At 35.8% G+C, this 21,978-nt stretch overlaps 1 protein-coding gene and 1 long non-coding RNA gene across 6 annotated transcripts in view; both read right to left on the bottom strand.

Annotated features, from left to right (window-relative positions):
• Positions 1-21,978, bottom strand: part of LOC110459872 (FERM domain-containing protein 4A-like) — a 127,778-nt gene that overhangs the window by 6,119 nt on the left and 99,681 nt on the right. For 4 of the 5 annotated variants that reach the window (XM_021512371.1, XM_021512342.1, XM_021512350.1 and 1 more), the window contains 8 exons: positions 18,897-18,973; positions 17,389-17,493; positions 15,013-15,154; positions 14,557-14,704; positions 8,525-8,661; positions 8,184-8,285; positions 7,614-7,766; positions 7,175-7,259 (listed from right to left, as the gene is read on the bottom strand). In XM_021512371.1, the coding sequence (XP_021368046.1) occupies positions 7,175-7,259; positions 7,614-7,766; positions 8,184-8,285; positions 8,525-8,661; positions 14,557-14,704; positions 15,013-15,154; positions 17,389-17,493; positions 18,897-18,973 (949 nt within the window). The remainder of the gene's footprint in view (positions 1-7,174; positions 7,260-7,613; positions 7,767-8,183; positions 8,286-8,524; positions 8,662-14,556; positions 14,705-15,012; positions 15,155-17,388; positions 17,494-18,896; positions 18,974-21,978) is intronic. The other variant, XM_021512354.1, reaches the window with a different exon arrangement.
• Positions 19,691-21,060, bottom strand: LOC110459900. Its single transcript, XR_002463943.1, has 3 exons — positions 20,832-21,060; positions 19,857-19,946; positions 19,691-19,709 (listed from the first exon to the last, which is right to left on the bottom strand). It is a non-coding gene; the product is annotated as an uncharacterized LOC110459900 (long non-coding RNA).

The following is a 21,978-nucleotide window of genomic DNA, read 5'->3' as shown; positions in this document are numbered from 1 at the left end:
AAAAACTTTAAGTTTTATCTGTGTAACATCCTCCTGTCTGAGGTCAGACAAAGATTTCTAGCGATGTGATACAGCTTGTCGACCTTGCGTATGGATGTAATCATGTGCATTACATAGTGTAGTGACCCCATTACACTACGAACCCGACCTGTCTGAGACTTCCACTCCTCACAAACTCCAGCCGCAGGCACCAAACTTTCAACTCCACAAACAGCTTAGCAAAAGATTATAGTTTTTTTGAAGTGTATTTATTTTCATACCCACTCTGGAGAGATTTGTCCCAGAAAGATAAGTCTTTAATATCAGTCTGATTGGAATCAGTCATTAGCTGCCTGTTAAGTATTCACATCCTACTGACTTGGAAGGATGAGACACTGAAACACCAGGGGTAAACTTGCTTATCTACTCATGGTAAAAGGTTTCACAGAAATTTTTCAAAAGTGTTGCACTTTAATTTCAATATCTCTGACTCATAGCAAAAAAATATGCCCTTCTTGAAGGTCATAATAACACATTAACTTTGAAAAGTAAGATTGGCGAGGTTGTATAAATACAAAGAAACTGTTTTTATTAGTTAAAAAACACATTTTAAATGCAAAAAAAATAGACCAATGAATGTTAATAGAGAGGTTGGATTATTTTATAATCTTGCATCTTTAATTATAATCCCATGAAATGGGTAGTCTCACCTTACACCTTACCTACACTATAGAATAGGTGTTTTGACCACCCACAGGTGTACACACCTGAAGGCCAGCTGCTGACTGATCACCCTCTAGCCATCTTGACCAGTCCCATACAAAACCCTATAATGCTGTTTACACTACTCAGCTGTGCAAGGGAGATAATCAACAATGAAGGTTTCTAACCTTATTTCTTTCATATATGGATATAGGTCAAATGGTCAACAGGTTGGAAAAATAAAGGATAGATCTGTACAGACTGTTTTTAATAACGTTTGGTCATAAAGAATGGAGTCATCATTAAATTATTCTAATTCAGTTACATATCTAGAACAAAAGCATTTTAAATCCTTTTTGACTTTTTCACTGACTTTATATGATTTTTTAAATGTATTAATTTATTGCAGCAAAAAAAAATACATCTCCCAAAAATGTTTTTATAAGTTATGCCTATTTACCATGCTGAATACAGATCAATGAAAAATGTCATCCAATCTGTCCTATAGCTGTCCTATGACAATGTGGAAAATATGAATATAAAGCTGTTAGAAGAAGAAGTAAAATTAATCAGGATACAAATTATTGAATATCACAGTCAACCAAGGGAGATAAGTATCAGGTTCTACCCTTATTTTCGACAGCAGCCTACGGGAGATTGAACATATACACTGTCTGAATATCAAACTTATATAAGAAACCCAAAAAGCATCCCTAAATGCCCAGAGATAAACCGACTTTGATTTACAGGAACTCCATACACCACCAGTCCATATGGTAGATGTTAACCTCAAGGTGCTGGATGTTAACTTTTTCCCGTTACACAGCTGGTAGGATATTACAGATTAAAAGATTGTCATATACATTAGGTCTCCTACGATTGCGTCATATGGATTACCGGCAGCTGTTTTTATATTTTGTGTTTTGAAAGTTGGGAGTTTTGTCGTTATTGTAGAATTGAGCTTACATCTGTGTGGGCGTGCATCTTGTAAGATATGTGGCAAAGTTAATCACACTACCAGGGTACCTTATCAATGGGGTGATGTGGATGTGGTTTATGGTGAAAGGACCTCAACTTAAGTTTGTTTTTGTAGGAACTCAATTTAATTGATAGAAAACTGATATCATTGTGCACCTTGAGATTTGGAGTTTTTTTCATTTTAGCTTTATCTGTATTCTGTGTATATTGCCTCTTTCATGCCGTACATGTTTCCTTCTTTGAATTACTGATACACTTTGAACCCTTGGAAAGTAACCAACAAGATTCAAGGCAAACCAAACGACTTTTTTGAATTAGTTTTAAGAAAAAAATATAAAACTCTCAGATCTCTATCAAAAAAGCCATTGCAATGTCTTCAGTTGATATCATTATCCAATTCTCACCCCAACTCATCTCATACTTTTTAGATTTTTTAGATTGTTCCACTCAGCTCCAACCCCTTCACATATTTGTAGTATTACATCATAGTTCATAGACTTGCCCACATCTCTAGAATATTGAAGTTTTCAAGACAAAAAGGGACTCTAACAATTGATCACTTACTTAGGGATGTCTGATTTAGAGACCCTAAATCAGAACTAGGGGTAGATAACCTAGTAGTAGAATGTAGCAGGAAAATCCTTCACAAAACCTAGACACATGTGCAGGGAGGTGGGGGCTGGGCGAAACAAAGCAGCAATTTTTAAACCAATAGCACAACAGGTGACAATGAAAGATGTAGTGTGCTCCTCCTCTTATACACTAGCATTATATCCTAGGTGTAACGTACCCTTCTTGGGACTATTTCAACATTCGGGAAGCTTTATGTTACATAAAAGATTAATTCTTAGAAAAGTCTTGAAGCTTCCTAAAAGATTAATTCTTAGAAAAGTCTTGAAGCTTTCTAAAAGATTCATTCTTAGAAAAGTCTTGAAGCTTCCTAAAAGATTAATTCTCAGAAAGGTCTTGAAGCTTCCTAAAAGATTAATTCTTCAAAAGTAATCCTATTCTGTTTCAAGTATTCTCATTTCTACTTTTTCTCTCTAAAAATATACTTTTGCTTCTTTCTACACATCCGGAATGTGTTTGGTTTTTGTTTTCTACACTGTTGCCTTTCCCATATCATGGTACAACTGTATAACATCAATACTAGTATAGTCATCAAGAACGCTTGTACACCAGGTGCAGTCTTACATTACAGTTGTTTCATTAAGGAAGTGTTCTGCTATATTGTTCTAGTGTTGCACCACTGTTTTCCTACACTACCATCTCTTCAAATTCTGACATCTGTATTTCTCAAACAGTTCTTGAACTGATTGACTTCATGGTAAAGCTAAAAAAAACTTTGTCTTATGAAGAATGTTAATATTGCTTATTTGCAAAGGCCTGGTCCATTATCTATCTTTATTTTATGATATATACAGAACATTATCTCAATTAATGTTCTTTATTCAGCAGTAATTTGATGTGGTATTGTACATTAAATTTCAGGCCACTGACTGGGGAAAGTGTTTCACAAAGACTTAGGTTTGGGGGCAGTTAAAGATAAGGATTCTATCAAACACTTTTCTTTACTTTTACAGGAGTTAATTAATTTCAGTTGCCTTTCCCATTTTTATCATCAAATTAAGTTTACATTGGTTTAAACTTTATAGGGGGCTTTCAAATTGTGTTTGCCACTAATTTCCATACTTGAGAAGATAAGAGCTGCTTTACAGGTGAGTGTATAGTGTATAAGTATGTGTAGTTATCAGCCACACTATCGACCAGGTGCCACTAAGTGGCCTATCAGCAGGTGCTGGTCCTGGGGCTTCCCACTAAAGCCCTAGTCACTGGCATCTATAGGGGAATCAGTATAATTACTGAATGTGTAGGTATCTTTTATTTTGTAGTGGTCTGCTATGGGTCTGTAGAACCGTTTAGACCAAGGGAATATATTGATGATGGTCTGTGGTAGGCAGATGTTTCAAGCTGTTGCCAATTACAAAATAGACATCCTTTAACAAAGAACTGCTATTTGAACCAATTACAGTAGCTACATGTGCTGGGTAAATTAACCATGACACATACGATGACCAATTTGTGTTTTTGTGATTCAGAAACTATTTTCATTACTTGTAAATGAAATCTTTTCAACAATGATTACTGTCTGCTAGTCCATTGCTCTTTTTATAGCCCCCCCCCCCCCCCCCCCCCCGCTTTTATTTTTTATTTTTAAGAAAGGTTCAAAGTCTCCCTCCTTTGTTCCAAGTACTTGAACAGCTTGACTCAATCAGCTGTCCATTAGAACCAATTATGGTGTAACATCATAGACCTGAACAACGACTCTATACAGCACTTCTCCACATGAAATCTGTTTTCAACCAAATCCTACTCTTCCTTTGGGTGTCATGGCCATACTTAACTTTGAATTGTCATTGATGTTGATTTACAATGGCAAATGAAAATTATGAATTGTTAATAGATCTTATCACATTTTTCAATACTTAATGTGAATCAATAAGCCTCCATTTTTTTTTTTTTTTCTCTGAATTTTTGACCAATTAGCTGTTAAGTATGGGTGTATAACCTTTTTGACCTTGTCTTCAGTCTGCATTCAAGCGTTGACCTTGTTTTTTTTTAATTCAATTCTTGTTTTCTCTATTTAGTGTATTTTTTACCTTTTCTTAGTTTCCTTGTGTAATCATGGATGTGATTATTGACCTTTGTCTTCCATCTATTGTATAATTACATTGTGTGTGATTCTTTACCTTGATATATGTCTGCTGGTATATTCATGGATGTGAACTCTGACCTGTCTTGTTGATACTTTGTATCGGTGTGACCTTTGAATGTGTATCTGCTGTTGTATTGTGTATGACACCTTTGACCTTGTCCTGTAATTATATTCATTGATGTGACCTCTGATCTTGTTTTTTGTTGGTGTAAATTGTGGTTGGTACATTTAATATTGTCTTAGTCAGTTGTCGTATTGTATGTATGACCTCTGACCTTGTCTTGAGACTTCTGGTGTATTTATGGATGTGAACTTTGGCCTGTATCAGACTGTTGATATATTGTGTATATGACCTCTGACCTTGTTTTGAGACTTCTGGTATATTTATGGATGTGAACTTTGGCCTGTATCAGACTGTTGATATATTGTTTATATGACCACTGACCTTGTCCAAGTCTACTGACATATTCATGTATTTGACCTTTGACTTTCTCCAGTCATTTAATGTATTGTGGATGTGACCTTTGACATTGTTTAAGTTTGCTAGCATATTGCGGGATTCAACAGTATTATATTTGTTTTCAGTTTGTGTTGTATTGGACTGACAGTGAATATTGTGCCACGTTGATGTCCCGTAGAATTTCGCTGAGTTCCTTGTACACCGAGATTGTAGCTGCCATTAGTAATTAAAGATTACTGCCATTTCAAACATGGTTCATTAAGTTCCGGAGTTTACCACGTCCCTTGACACAAAAAATACTGTAAGGTTCTTATCTTTGCTTGACTAAATTCTCTAAATGTTCAGAAAACATTAGTGGAACAATAAGCATTATCCCTGTTGTAGTTACACTAACAGAGAATATAATTCTTCTTTTTTTCATTTTTTTAAAGTTTTTCTGATTTTTCTGAATTTTTGTTTTATACTTGGTCAAACTAAAAGCAGAACCTTCCCAGTAATTTGTCAAACAAATACATAAGTAGGAGGACAACAGAATATCTGAGTAACATACCACCTACATCTCTTCCATTTTCCAATTAGCTGTCTTTCTTGTGAAAAAACATAGTTCAGGAAGATTATCAAAGATGTTCTAAAAATATAAATCATAAATAAAAGTTCACTTCAAGACACAAAAGGAACTTTCTGAGCTAAAGTACCAATCAGACAATGAGAAGCGGTGTTTGATCAGATTTTCTGTTGTCCAAGATTGCATGCAGTCAAATTAATGAATCAACTGAATACACGAAATATGAAAATAAATATTTAATAGTGAAGGAGATGATATGATGGGACAGCACAGAACAGAGACACCACACACAAGCAACACGTGTAATCCACATATAAAGCATACTAAACTGTTACCACGGCAACCAACACATGTTCTTAACAACAACAAACAGTACAACCAGTTAAACAATGCTTCAGATAATTCCTAATGCAGTTATCTCCCCCTTCCATAAGCCTTCAACAGTGATTATTATTTTTCAGTTAAAAAATCCACATGTTTTACAACTTTTTTGTATATTTGCATGTGTTTTTGAACTAATACAACAAAATCATGATAAATTATCATTAAAACTTCTTAAGTTTATTTTAGCATTCGTCATTTTGATACAGGTATCCTTTATACAAAATAAAAATATTTTGTGTTAGGAGTTTGAAATCCTACACATTACAAAAGGAATTCTGTCAAGCATGATAACAAGAAAGCCATGCAGTAGCTCCTGGTCAACAAAGCGTGCAGCACACATAGATTATACATGACAGTGAAGCAAGGTGATTAGGCGATAAATACACGGTGATACACATATTGTTGTTACTATGAGGATGGTAGATGTTCTGACACATACAGTAAATATGAGACAGGATGAGATCATTTTGATTTCAATAAGAAATCCCTCAGATATTTTTTATCATACAAAAACATCATACATATTGGCAGTGAAGATCTTAATCTTAGAATTTAAGAAATTGCAAAATAAATATTGAGATTCCACTGAAGGATTTCACAGATATCACAACAAGTCCTGATTGTCAAGGCAGATAATATCATACGATTTACAGATCGGTCTCCTTCACAAATGATATATACAGCAGGGCACACACACCAGAAAGGCTGAGTGAAAACCCTTGGCACTATTGGAATGGTAAATAAGTTTTTTGTAGCACAACATTCAATAAATTAAAAGACAGATAGCCTCACAGTGTCACTATCACATGCTAAGTTATCTCCCCTTTGTAGGGTTATTTCCCTTCATTAAGGCACTTATTCCTGTGAAAGATTGTCCCAAGCCACAACTAGCCGCACCGTAACCACGGACAACAACTCCTCCACGTCATCAGCCACTTTGTCACATAGCACCAACACTTATAAGACACTTTTCAACGAAGGCACATCTTAAGACACTTCTCACATTTAGTCCCATCTTAAGACATTTCCCACATTTAGTCACATCTGAGTCACATCTACACCTGACTCTCGACGGCCGGCGTTGACTGGAGAACCTTCTCATAACAGTATGTGTGCCAGGATGCACGGTTGGCAGGGGACATATCAAGTGCGGAACGGTCAAAAGCTTCATCGTCCAGGAAGCTGGAGGTGTTGGCGCTGCTGATGGAGGAGTCGAGGTCGTAACAGGACTTGTTGAGCTTGTGTCGGTAGGAATACTTGTAGCGGAAGGACTTGTAGAGACGGCTGGTGATGGATGAGTGGAAACGCTTCTTACCATAATCCTCAGTGCAGCTCTGAGACAAACAATCATCTAAGCTATACTCTAAACTGTCATTACAACTGTACCTACCATCATATGATGGTGTTGTGGGGGTCAGCTCGGCCAGACCAGCCTCACGCTGAGAGTCATGTAACTTCTTCTCCATCTCCTTGAGCTGTAGACAGAAAATCAGAAAAACATTAGAATATTTTCTACAGTAATAAAGGTCAGGGTTAAAAATATCTTAACATTGATCAGGTTCATCAATAATATCCAATACCATTTTTTACTTAATGCCAAAAATTAATCATTTTCAAATACGAACATTTTAACCATCGCTTTGATTTACCTTATATAAATTATCTTTTTATTTTTGGGTAAATTAATTCAAATTATCATTCATGATATCTTGAAAAATATAATAATTTAACAATTAAATAAAGTTTAATCAGCAATATGAGAACCATTTAAAAAAAACTACAGCTTGATTATGCCAACATTAAATTCTAACTGCGTTGGAGTTACATACCTTTGTCTGGGCTCGATGGAAGGACTGGCGACGCTGTTTCCTGACATACTTGCTGACACTCTTGTCCTGGGACAGCTTGTGGGCAGCACTGGTGATCTGTTTCTGGAGCTCGTACTCCAACTCAATGTTGGACACCTGGTCATCATCGTCCTTCTGAAAGGCAAAGTAAACGATATAAATACTATGTCAACTAACACGGTACATACATGATAAAACAGAGGAGCATATCCACTAAACTTGTATTTTTGTATAGTCATATATTGAGTATACAAGTCATGAACTTATCTTAACTGGCTAAGATGTTTTAAACACTTATCATATAATTATACAATAGTTGCTGACAGCATGGCAATAGAAGATCATTCACAATGGAACTGTTATTTGGTGTTGAATCTCAACTAAAAAGATATTTTGTATGGCAACATATTTTTATTCAAAATATGTCTGCAATATTGAAATTTAAAATCACCTTAAAAATAGAACTATTGCTTGATGATGAACTATCAAATATTTCAAAATTTCAAATATCTTTTTTCTAAATGTCTATATCCTGCTTATCATTGTACCTACCTTAGTTGACAAGGAGAAGGCTGTTCCAACACGTCGGCGAATCTGTGGAGGCTGCTCTCCAGGGGCTAGAGGGGTCTCTATCGGAAGCTTACCAGTTAATTCCTGTAAAAAAATAAAAGCATTAATTAATTTGGGCAACATTAAATTTTAAATTACTGACTTGAGAAAGCCATCATTGCTTTTAAAAATTGTGAATTAATTTCTTCCTCTTTCAAAGCAGTTTTGAACATATTTCAAAATACTATTTTCTTCAAATTTCTATCAAAAATATTTTTATCATAAAATTGAAAAAATATACTAATCTACAAATATCTCGGAGAAATGACAGTTTTGTAACTTACCCCTTCTTTGATGCAGAGAAGCTTGAGTTCTTCAGTGCGCTTACGGAGGGATTCCTCGAGAGCCTCGCGGCGGGCTTTCAATGCCTGGTACATCTCCCTCTGGGCCTTCAGGGCGTCTATGTGCTCTGGGATGTTCACTGGAAGAAAATATACTCGTTATTGAAGGGACATGGCAAAACAAACTGTTATTGACTAAATATGCCTTAGTGGACCTGCAGTCTGTAGAAAGCCATACCTGGTACTGACTGATCAGATCCTAACTACCCATCACACCCATCCCCTCGACCCTGCACGCTGTATTAACCCCGCCACTCCATCACGACTACTGCACTTTGTTACCCTACTCTACCAACCACCAAATCCTATCTAACAGGTTTATACTAATTCATGTTTATATATCCTGTGCCTTTTCAAATGTGTTGTTGACACGAATGAGTTATGATAATCCAGTCCCAGGTTTTCAACTTCCGAATTAATTGTAAGAAGAATATTATAACAAAAGCTCTTGGCAGGTAACCGTACTTGTACCCGGATATTATACTACCGACACCTTTAAACCTATAGTAATAAACCTTTACGACCTATACTAGTACACACCTGTCCGATCATACTATAGGTACACTCCATTTCACACTGAATCACAGAGACAAGTGAAGGCCTAGTCAAAGTGATAGTGAGTTACCCAAGTCCCAGACTATAACGCATGGTGGGAACCTGGAGCATGGGACCAGATACTGAGATTTAATCTGTAATGTTGGGGGGTACATCCCGTGTGTAAGACTCCATACAAACACCAGTTACTACAACATCTAATGCTCCCAAACACTGACTCATCTTTGATTCTATACTTTGATATTTATTACGCATCCTTGGAAAGCAGAACTTCGAGTGCTGCTATCTTATCTATCGTGATTCAAGTGTTTTGCGGATCAGGTTTCAAATAATTTTTACCAAAACAACAAATTAAAGCTCTTTAACGGCCACGGACCATCAACAAAGTCATACCCTAAATATAACCATTAACAAGGTTGTTCACTAATACAAATCAAAAACCTATATTTGGATTCCAAATTTTTACTGATCATATTTTCAATCAACTCAGTATTTTAGGTTGCAATATGACTTGTAAGTTGTTTTTCTGAAAGGGGAACGAAAACTTGAGAAAATAAAAAGTGTACAGATTTTTATTTTAACCTAACACATCACCTGGAATCTATTTTATCTTAGAAATTTTACTGAAAACAATTATGAAAAATTTAATTAAACCATACATGTTAAGATTTTGTTGAAGATAGTAATATTACTGAAACCAATTAAAAAAGACAGGAGGAATTGTACTTCTTGTTTAAGTATTTCTTTTGCATAGAGTCAATTGGTGTCTAACTGGCCTTATCAAAAATAATATGTTCATGGCTACAACATATATACATACCAAAGATCTTCATTCTGACAGTGTGTGTTTATCAAGAATCTGTGTCTTACTGAACTTTTTACTATTCTGACCTTATCTCTACACCTCACATGTCAACTTTACCTGCTCAGTAGCAGTACACAATCACACCCAATGACTCACCTGTTGTCACAAACGAGATTAAGGTACACCTGTCAGACCAGGTAACTTGACAATATACAACCCAGTAGCCATTGAGAAAAACCCAATACACCTACAACAAGTAACACCTGACACACCTGAGGAATGGCATTTTATGAATGGACATCTAATTTTAGAAGGAAATATCGCACAATTCCCTCATACAAATATAGATCGTGATTTTTATATCAAATATTTTCACAGGAGTAATGAAAATGAAGCACACAAGTTCAATTCAACACTGTTTGTTCTTTAACACAACAGAAACATATACTTGTTTTTTTAGAAAGTTTTTTTTAAGTTAAAAAATCAAATCCTATATCAAAGTGATCAGATGGGTTTCCATTATCTAATTAATTAAACTTTATTGCCAATATTTATCAACCCAAACAAAAGTGGTTGTCTTCATAACTCTAATGTAAGGGAAAGGTCGCAGGGGGGGGGGGGACAATCTGACAGCAACCTACAAAACATCTCAACATATGTTGAGGGTCCCAGATTCTGGAATTACTGCAACTGGGACTTAAAGTAACTTAACATTCATCATCAGCATCAAGTAACTTTATTTTAAGTGATTGACCCTGTAGTGAGGATTGAGACGAAATCAAGCCACAGGTAATAGACAACTTGAGAGTGACAGCTAGACACCTCGGTACCAATATTCAGGATATCAATTTAGCAAATCTTTCAACACAAAGTTTCCTGTATATTTTATTCTCTTAAGCTGCTTGCAGTAATAAGTTTATGTACCAGAAACTAAATGCCTTAGGGCTAGACAAGAAGGGAGATGTTTTTACAGGAGCTGTGAATAAGCCAATTTTCCTGACTGGATTAGACCTGAACTGTTATTTTCTAACTTTGATGAGATTAAACAATTTGATTACCCGGAGACAGTAGAGTCTGATTTGAGAGTATAATCTAGAGATCGACTGGTCACCCCATACAAATACATAGGGGAGATGTAGGTTTACAAAGGGCAGGTTATCATGGTTGATCCCGGATTACCACCTATCACACACATATGTGTGACTTATATTGCTGTAAAAACATCTGTCTGGACAGTAATAAATCTCAACACCTTCTACTCTAAAACCACATCATTTTTGTTCCTGTTTATGTTTTTGTGATTTTTATATATTTTCCCTACTATTTTAAATAGGCAATGCTGAATAACCAAAATTTATCACTAATTGTAGGCAAGTATGAAGTAAAATTGACAGTAAAGACAGTATAATTTTCTATGACTTTTACATGTATATTTTATGCAAAAGAAAATATTATCTTTATAATATCAATTCCCCCCCCCCCCCCCCTTTATAATGATTGTATGTTATTATTATAAACATATTTATATATAACAAATCAATGGGTTATAATAATCAGGTAAATGTGATTAAAATGTCATTCTACATTGAAGTGTAATAAATTATTATTTTATCATACTGTACTGCTGTCATATATCATTACAATGAATAATGGTAAAAATTTAGATAAAACTTACGTATAACTTATACATATTATATAATGATCATCTTTCTGCTGTTGAAGAAGAAGTTTGACTTGAAATGTATGGTTTTCTTTTTCACTATATTATCAGTCTAAGGTAATGTAAAGATATGATGACAAAGGCAAGACCAGTTTTAGGACAGAGTCGTCTAACTTCCACTGAAACCATAAAACAATTGATATAGACCTGATGGCTTCAACAATGACAGGGTAATTTCAGGGGGAGACAACATAGTACTCACCAGAGTCACTGAGGAAGGAATCAGAGATGGGGGTAAGACAGATATCCATGCTTGCAGAGTCTCGGCCTCAAGATGTCAACAGTATTGACACAAATGTCACAATGTCATTCCCAGTACAAGAAATCTTTGGGTACCGTTTGATGTTGTGTTTGGAATAAACTGAATTCTCAAAACAATCAACCCTCTCGACCAATGACCTGTGAGAACAGTGACCGTCAGTAATAGTTTGAGCAACTCTGTGACTGAGTCCTTCTGTCAGACTGTCCCTACACTGTCCAAGCTGATCGTTTTAGATGACCACTAAGATAACACTAGACTGGACATACACCTCTATACCATGACCTGATCAATGAGCTAATGACCACACTGACCCTCTGATCTGACCTTATACCCACAATGGTCACTGAACCAGCACAGGCCAATGATCTAATGAGGGATAATTGGGCAACAATTACCTGTACAGGAAACACCTTTGTACAGGTAATGAGACTACAATAGGTTGTTTACAAACAAATCAGGGCAATCATTGACAACAATACCAATTAGCCATCAAATAATCACTGACAGTGGTGTTAGGCTACACACTGTGGTCACTGAAGTGTGACAGTGGGGGAGTAGTTCTTGGGTACACAATATTGGGTCACAGGTAATAAGCTACCTGAGGGTCAGAACAACAGGAAGGTGTGTTAATTGATGTAGGGCAAGTATACTGGGTGTCTAATGAAGTGAAGGGGGTCCATTATACATTGGTACAGGTGTAAATAGCTCTGTGGGAATATGGTACCACATGTAGGAGACAATAGGGGTAGTATCTATACCTATACACCATATGTAAGGTGTGACACAGACCTAATACTGTACATCAACATAACCCATATTAATATATAGTCTTTTATTGTCAATGATCTGGAAAAATAATAGTCATTCAATCTCTACCTTTGCTATTCACAACCACATTGATAAAAACTGGGGCAATAACCTTCTCTACCAGCATATCCAAGCAAATAGTGTAAAATAAATCTTTTGACAAAATACCAAGAGTATTTAACAAGAGTAATGAAAAGTTGATTTCAATTTACCTGTACTTTAAAACATTTACATGCAATTCATTTACAATAATTCATTTGAAGAAATACCAGTAATGTTTCGTAAGAAAAATACAAAATTGACTTAAACTTGCTTGTACTATAAATATTTACCTGTAATTCATTTACAAAAAATCTTTGATAAAATACCAATAATGTTGCATGACAGCAATTCAAAATTGTTTTCAATTCGGCTATTGTAAACACACCAATAAGCATTACTCAGTACCTATTCCATTGAACTTGTTTATTTCTCATTATATTTTTTTCTTTTATGCCCAATGGAAATGCAAAATTTGTTTTTATTCAGAATGATCCTATTTCCAATGGTGTAACATCTGTTTAATGTTTTTTTCCTTAGGAGATATTTTAATTCCTGTTTTAATCTCTCAAAATTTTACATGTTGGCTACCTGCCATGTTTGCACTGTGTGATATAATGCCGGCTGCAGCTAGTGCAGTACATCAAGTCATTAAGAACACATATAAATGTAAAACTTTATTAGGCCCCATTACCAGCATGTTACGTATAGATCAAAACAACCTCTAAAGTATCACTTGGTCACCTGTGAAATATACACCTGTGTGAATTGTCTACCTGTGGTGTACCCAAGGTCAGCAGCCCCACCTATCATAAACAACCCCCCATGCCACCACACCCATCATAAACATAACAAAATAACAGACTCTCATAGAATCATAAATTACAACATGGAATTTACAAAGATTCCAAGGACACAGTCCCCACTATCATCTGTAGCTTACAGGTGTCAACAAAGACACCTGGCTCTCACAGTCAATTAGTGGGCACCTGTTAATTAGTTTATAACTTAATTACCAAAGTGTCAAGTAAATTACCCTAACTGGAGTAGAAGGTAAGTACTCCATGTGGACTAGAGCAGTGGGTGTTGGGGGAGGTCAAACAATGCTATACACCTCATAAAATACATGCCTCGTAAAATTATAACTTTAATGGACCTAAATTAACCCAGAGCAAGATGTCAGCATATAAGGACAAAAGGTAAATACACACTTTTTTGTTATAATAAATTGACATTTTTAAATCATGACATTGAGAAAATAATTGTTATTTAAAGCTAATGAAATGTTGTACTCTATTGATAATTAGAAAATGAATTCTGTTAAAAATCTGACTATGTCAAGAATGTGTATTTAACATTATAACTCATACAGTAAACGTTCAAAAGATTTTTATACGCAAAGTAAAAGGACTGAATTTCAAAAAAGAAAGACAGTAAGATTAATTAAAACATCTTATTAATTGGAAGAGACCATGTAATATCTCCCATTTGTGTTTCAGCATCTCTCTAACTGCTGTTGCCCGTACACCTTCCCCAGGAACACTTTTCACATTATCTTAACATTTTTTAAATATTTCCCACAAATTTTCCCAAACAAATAGTCTGTAGAAAGCAACCTTCTCCCTAGAAAGATTTACAAAGATTCATACAATCAGGAATCAATATGTAAATATGAAAACAAAACAAACAATTTTATATATAAGGATCTCCCCTTAACATTGTTTCACAACTTGACAAAATTAAGATTTTAGAATTAAAGACACAAATACATGCAGTGTGAAACTCACAGTCAAATCTTGAAGTGGATAGACTAGGTAAACTGGCTGAGCTGCCGCTACGGCTGATCCCGTCCGACCCTAAGGACCCTAAGGATGTCGTACTCCGTGACAACTCGGCAGCAATTTCGTTGACACTCCGCAAACAAGGAAGGTTAACCTGCAATGAAAAACCAACATTTAGTTTCAAACATGAAAACAATGAAATGCAGTAACCTACGAAACCTTGATCACCTCTTTCTTTAACCTCCATTATATGAGATGTGCAAACCAAGCAATCGTTCTTTACAAAGACCTGCACAATATTTATTTCTTCATCTACATTACTAGAAATTTTGTAAAAAGATCACTATGATGCATAGTTCTTAATATTAATGCAGCGGTAGTCGATAGAAATTATTTCATTCAATTTCTGTGGTATATTTTACGATATATCAAATTACAAGGGGAGTTAATCAGTGCTCTTACCTTGCTGTGTTTACGGTCGAGATAGAATTGGTGCTGTGCTACGGCCATAGACCAGACACATTTTGTCAATTGTGGTGTTGCACCGAACCAAGCATGGACAACAACATTCCCTGGACCAAACGTCCGCCGGCTCACTGACACCCTTTAACACAAGAAAAAGACATATTGTAAATGCAGTAAGTTAAAACAGTAGTCATCATGATCTGGCCCTGCCAAAATATTACCTGAAAAAATATATAAATTGTTGCCTTTTGCAATGGTCTGGAAAATCCCACATACCATGTTTATGGAGTCTTTAAAAAAACTCCAATAATGAAGAAATTGTGTTGCAGACAAAAGAGTTTGATTTAAATTTTAAACTTAATAGATTACCTTGACCGTTGAGTGTGGGTATTTGCCTCTAGAATCTACATAAGTGTAAAATGAAGTCACAAATTTCTTCAGCTACATAGAATTTATGCTCAGGACAATTACATTGTAATCAGCCTTTATTTGTGATAAAAGCCTCAAATACTGTTTTAAAGAAATGAAGAAGAGCTTTACGAGCAAAACGTTCATTTTTTTTTCTATTTTGTATCCTTGACATGATGGTCCATAAAATACCATTAAGTACACCACCTAGTGATAATAACTATTTTTAAAAAAACATCAAAATATTTCATCAAATTAAGAAAATAGGCTCAAAAAAAGCAAAACGAAAGCAAAAACCAAAATTTTAACTACCAGTAAAACCTCAATTGTTAACTCTGGCTTTTATGTGAATGTCCTAAAGAAAAACATGTCATAATGCCAGGCTGTGGTTGACATCTCTACAGTTTTATTACAATTCCTCTTAGAATATACAGAAATCATGCTACTGACAAAAGAATGTTACAATTAACCTCAATTTGTGATGCTGAATGTGACAGTTCCAACACGGCATACCCCATAGAGATGGTTCTCAGGTTTATAAAGTGTCATAAAAACATTTCATTTGTAATAATGTTCTGCTCTTGATAAGAAAAATCCTAATGAACAGAGCCATGTCATAATACATCCAGAGGTAAACACTACATAGTAACATATTGTGCATACAGTACGGACACTGCACAGACATCCTGTAATAAATACATCACTTTCTGTATGGTACCCTACAAACATACAAATGTATTGATGAAATTATTTCATTTTTTAATGGACATATTTATTGAATCGCCACAATAACCATTATGCAAAATATGCTTTAATACCCAGCTGTTTGTTAATGCCGTTGTAATACCGCTTCGGTATACAAAGTACAACAATATACAATATACAGTGAGTAGGAAACAGTAAACAATGAAGCACTAAAAGTAAAATAAATATAAAGTAAGAAAACAAAAAATACATCAAAGCAAATTAAAAATAATCAACACTAGCAAAAGCACATCGGATATAAGACGCAACACAAAACTGGGATGAAGCATGAAACAGTTTGAAATGATGAAAGGTCTGATACAGTAGGCCCCACTTATCGTCAGTGGAGAACGACTGTTGAACACTGTCTAAGTATGTCAATAGTAATGTTGCCGAATATGTTTTATTTGACCATGGACAGCGAAATCCTGATTTAGTTTGAGCACAGACTGATATTACTTGATGTAGGTAACAGACAATTCTACAGTTCTACATGTATCCAGCATTTGTTTGGTATTATCCATTCACCACAGGAAGTATCTGGTAGGGATAAATCACCCCTAAAGTCACATTTGAATCTTACCAAATCAAGGACTGGAAAAGTCTATTTCAAAAAATGTAGGGGTGACAGAGTTCATAAACTTCTTGTGAAAGAGTGTTTTTTTTAGGAGTGTTTTTTTTTAAAGAATGACAGATTTCTATATTGGCTTGCATTGTCTTAAGGCACTAAAAATGAAAAGATATGCAAAGAAAAAGAAAAGCATCGTTAATCATATTTAACTTTCTTTCATAGTTATAAATATTCTCTTTCCATCTCTGAGCAAATCATGCCATCATGCAAAATGAAATATGTAATTTTTTACAACAGGATGATTGGTATGAACAAAATTTTGTGAAATCTGGTTAAAAAGCAAAATGCAAAAGGTGCCAGTTGAGAGCCAAGGGTACTTTAGTTATCTGAACAGAAAATTATGAAAACAGATGTCTTTCTTTCAAGACCAAATAGAAAATAATAAACAGTTTCCCATTTCATAAAATCGAGAGAGAAAAATAAGAACATCAAAATATTTACATTATCATGTGTAAATCAATATCTGTTTGCAGTGTTTCAGTGCGGAAAGCTGCCGTTTAATTTGAAGGATAAGGCGATGCCAGTTGACCAGTCAGTGGTTTTGAGTGATGTAAGCCATCTTTTGATTGGTGGGATATCTAAGTACTTACTGAGTTGTGGGGTCAGAAATGGCGTTGGAAAGGTCATCAAATTCCTCGGGTGGCTCTCTAATGGCGTCCTCATAGAGATTAAAGCTGCTGAGCGTATGTATAATGCTACAAAAGACAACACGCCAGCATACATACACATGCACTATCTACATGGATGACATGTTGGGGTCAATAGGTACAAGGTAGGGGTCAAAGTCACTACATACACATAGAGTGTGTCCAGCACCTTGGTATTTTACAGTATATCCTGTCTACTATAACCAGCTTTTATCCGAGCAGACCTTTACCAAATTACTGTACTTTTATACTTACATCTTAAACAATTACACATGAAACTATGAATTCCATGGTTTTCTTGTACAACTAAAATATCCACTATGACTATCAGTCGTTGTTTGATTCAAACATAAACACACTTGTCATACTGTTAATGATTGGACATCCACCCTCTAACATGGGCTGGGGATATACAGGGTTATCTGCCCTTACACCAATCTACTTCGTGAATACCAATAAATGGTTTTGGTTATAAATATTTTGTTTTTTACCCTTTACCACAAAACACTAAGTTCTAGCATACAGTCCAAAGTATGAGGCTTCTATGCAACAGACTATTATAGGGTTATCTACCCTCTAGCATTGGAGAGTTATCTCCCCTGTGGCAGTACAGGGTATTCATACAAAGCTGTCTCTCCTGTTGAGAAACAGGGCTTTCACCAATGTACAGAGGTTTAGATTTGTTTCTCCAAGACCTAAGTTACGAGTTGTCTCCCCTGCACCACTGTATACACATGAGGATGAGGTTAAGATACACAATAATATACAATAAGCCTTCAGTATTAGCAAACAACACCGAGCAATGAAACCCAGACACAAGCAATGCAGCTCTACCAATAACAATGGTTAGAACATTTGAGCCTCTTATAGAATAGCCTATTTCAAATCATGTAGGTCATTTCATATTGTTTTATTTTCACACAAAGATTCACTTTTAGTTTTTAAAGCAAAACAGTTATTTATTCATAATTGATCATAACACTGAAAAGAATTAGGCAGCAAATAAAAAAATATTTTTCAAAAATGTGGCCTGTAATTATGAAATTAAAACTGGAAACTAGCAACAGAAGCTTACAACAAAATAACAGCTCATTTTTAGGCTAAAACTTTTATTTTAAATCTTCAGGTTAAAATGTAGACAATTTTGATTCGTTTCATATAGTTTAACTAATGGCTTGACAATGATAAATATATTTTGTTTTTGTTTTTTTGGTCGGTGAAATGTGTTGATACTAAAAACATAAAACAAAGCTACTCTAAAGAGTATGGAGAAAACAGAAAATAAATTTTCAAATCAAAATCAAATAAAAAGTAAACATGAGATAGCAGGCAATGAATACATACATGCCAACACCAAATCAGGCTGTGTTTGTCAAAAAAAAAGTCTTTTTCTTTTTGAGAGTTATCTCCCTTTTACCATGTGCTCTTACAATTAATTCACATAGACTTACCGTTTTGGGTCATGGACTTCAATCGAAAATTTCTTATCTCTGTAGTATAGATTTTCTAAAAGTTTCCACGTAAATATCTGAAAATAAACAGAGAAATAGCCTATAAATATCAGTATATCAACATCAAAGGTGGCTTCTGTTTAAGATCAGCACCATGTTCCACATGGAAGCGCCAATTTATCATGTACCCACAGAGTAATACTCAGCAGACTTCTCATTTCAATGTGGCAATAGTACTTAATTCAGACTTATGAGCTAGTTGATTTTCTACTTTGTACACTTTGTACACCATAAGTTATCCCATAGGAATGTTTGTGTTAATCTGTATACCCATCAACCCATCACCTGAAACGCGATCGTTAATTGTGTGTGTCAGGTAAGTACAATTAGTGTACACTTACTGCCGACCACCAGTAGCCTTGTGTTGACTCCAGTTATGTCATACCCCGACCACCAGCACTATGTGTTGATTTACGCGCAAAAATCTCTGGATATTCAATCTACTTCAAGTCAATCAACGACCACTACATAAAATATACATCATATACACCAGTTAGAGAAGAGTTCCGGTGCCATAACTCCTGTTTTCTTTGATATCCGCACACATTATTTCCTGAGTGTTATTTTCCGGTGTTGTTATATGCAGTTGATTGAGAAACCATACAGTAAGTAAAACCTAAAACACAATCTACCATCTTTAATAGTTGTAGCTCTACAATCTACCACCCTGTACAACCCTCTACACAATCTACCACCTCTAACAGTTGTAGCTCTATAATTCTACCACCCTGTAAAACCCTCTACACAATCTACCTCCCTGTACAACCCTTTTCTTAATGTTCCGCCCTGCACCGCGCTCTACACAATCTACCATCTCTAACAGTTGTAGCTCTAACTCTACCACCGTGTACAACCCTCTACACAATCTCCCATCTCTAACAGTTGTAGCTCTAACTCTACCACCCTGTACAACCCTCTACACATTCTACCACCCTGTACAACCCTCTACACAATCTACCACCCTGTACAACCCTCTACACAATCTACCATCTCTAACAGTTGTAGCTCTAACTCTACCACCCTGTACAACCCTCTACACAATCTACCATCTCTAACAGTTGTAGCTCTAACTCTACCACCCTGTACAACCCTCTACACAATCTACCATCTCTAACAGTTGTAGCTCTAACTCTACCACCCTGTACAACCCTCTACACAATCTACCATCTCTAACAGTTGTAGCTCTAACTCTACCACCCTGTACAACCCTCTACACAATCTACCATCTTTAACAGTTGTAGCTCTAACTCTACCACCCTGTACAACCCTCTACACAATCTACCATCTCTAACAGTTGTAGCTCTAACTCTACCACCCTGTACAACCCTCTACACAATCTACCATCTCTAACAGTTGTAGCTCTAACTCTACCACCCTGTACAACCCTCTACACAATCTACCATCTCTAACAGTTGTAGCTCTAACTCTACCACCCTGTACAACCCTCTACACAATCTACCATCTCTAACAGTTGTAGCTCTAACTCTACCACCCTGTACAACCCTCTACACAATCTACCATCTCTAACAGTTGTAGCTCTAACTCTACCACCCTGTACAACCCTCTACACAATCTACCATCTCTAACAGTTGTAGCTCTAACTCTACCACCCTGTACAACCCTCTACACAATCTACCATCTCTAACAGTTGTAGCTCTAACTCTACCACCCTGTACAACCCTCTACACAATCTACCATCTCTAACAGTTGTAGCTCTAACTCTACCACCCTGTACAACCCTCTACACAATCTACCATCTCTAACAGTTGTAGCTCTAACTCTACCACCCTGTACAACCCTCTACACAATCTACCATCTCTAACAGTTGTAGCTCTAACTCTACCACCCTGTACAACCCTCTACACAATCTACCACCCTGTACAACCCTCTACACAATCTACCATCTCTAACAGTTGTAGCTCTATAATTCTACCACCCTGTACAACCCTCTACACAATCTACCACCCTGTACAACCCTCTACACAATCTACCATCTCTAACAGTTGTAGCTCTATAATTCTACCACCCTGTACAACCCTCTACACAATATACCATCTCTAACAGTTGTAGCATTATAATTCTACCTCCCTGTACAACTCTCTACACAATCTACCACCCTGTACAACCCTCTACACAATCTACCACCCTGTACAACCCTCTACACAATCTACCACCCTGTACAACCCTCTACACAATCTACCACCCTGTACAACCGTCTACACAATCTACCATCTCTAACAGTTGTAGCTCTAACTCTACCACCTTGTACAACCTTCTCTGATACACTAAAGATGATACCTCAATTATGCAAACTGAGGGAAAACTTGTCTGAAATGATCTCTGAAAAAAATGATATATATCAGATTTAGCACTCAGTTTTTTTATTATGTATCTTTTTATTTCTAAGTAGACTGAATCTTTATAATCCAAACACCTGTTTGTTCTAAATAGAAAGAAAACCTTCTTGTTTGTTCAAAGCTTAATCAGATCCTTGCAATTTTTCAAACAGATTTCTTTAAGAAATATTAAACAAAAAAAAAGTTTTTTTTCTAGTCTTAAAATGCTTACTTTTAACCCCTATGTATTGAGGTACAACCTTCAACAGAACTAGCTAAGATCTTTAAGAATGCAATCCTCAACAGTAACTATAGTTATGATCTTACAACCCTCACAAACACCAGCTAAGATTAAATGGAATACAACCCTCACTAACACCAGCTTAGATTAAACGGAATACAACCCTCACTAACACCAGCTTAGATTAAACCGAATACAACCCTCACTAACACCAGCTAAGATTAAACGGAATACAACCCTCACTAACACCAGCTAAGATTAAACGGAATACAACCCTCACTAACACCAGCTAAGATTAAACGGAATACAACCCTCACTAACACCAGCTAAGATTAAACGGAATACAACCCTCACTAACACCAGCTAAGATTAAACGGAATACAACCCTCACTAACACCAGCTAAGATTAAACGGAATACAACCCTCACTAACACCAGCTAAGATT

Source organism: Mizuhopecten yessoensis, unplaced genomic scaffold (assembly GCF_002113885.1).
Source record: "Mizuhopecten yessoensis strain PY_sf001 unplaced genomic scaffold, ASM211388v2 scaffold1319, whole genome shotgun sequence".
Classification (NCBI taxonomy): Eukaryota; Metazoa; Mollusca; class Bivalvia; order Pectinida; family Pectinidae; genus Mizuhopecten; species Mizuhopecten yessoensis.
The sequence above is the reverse complement of the archived record's forward strand: the minus strand, read 5'-3'. Positions and strand labels throughout refer to the sequence as shown.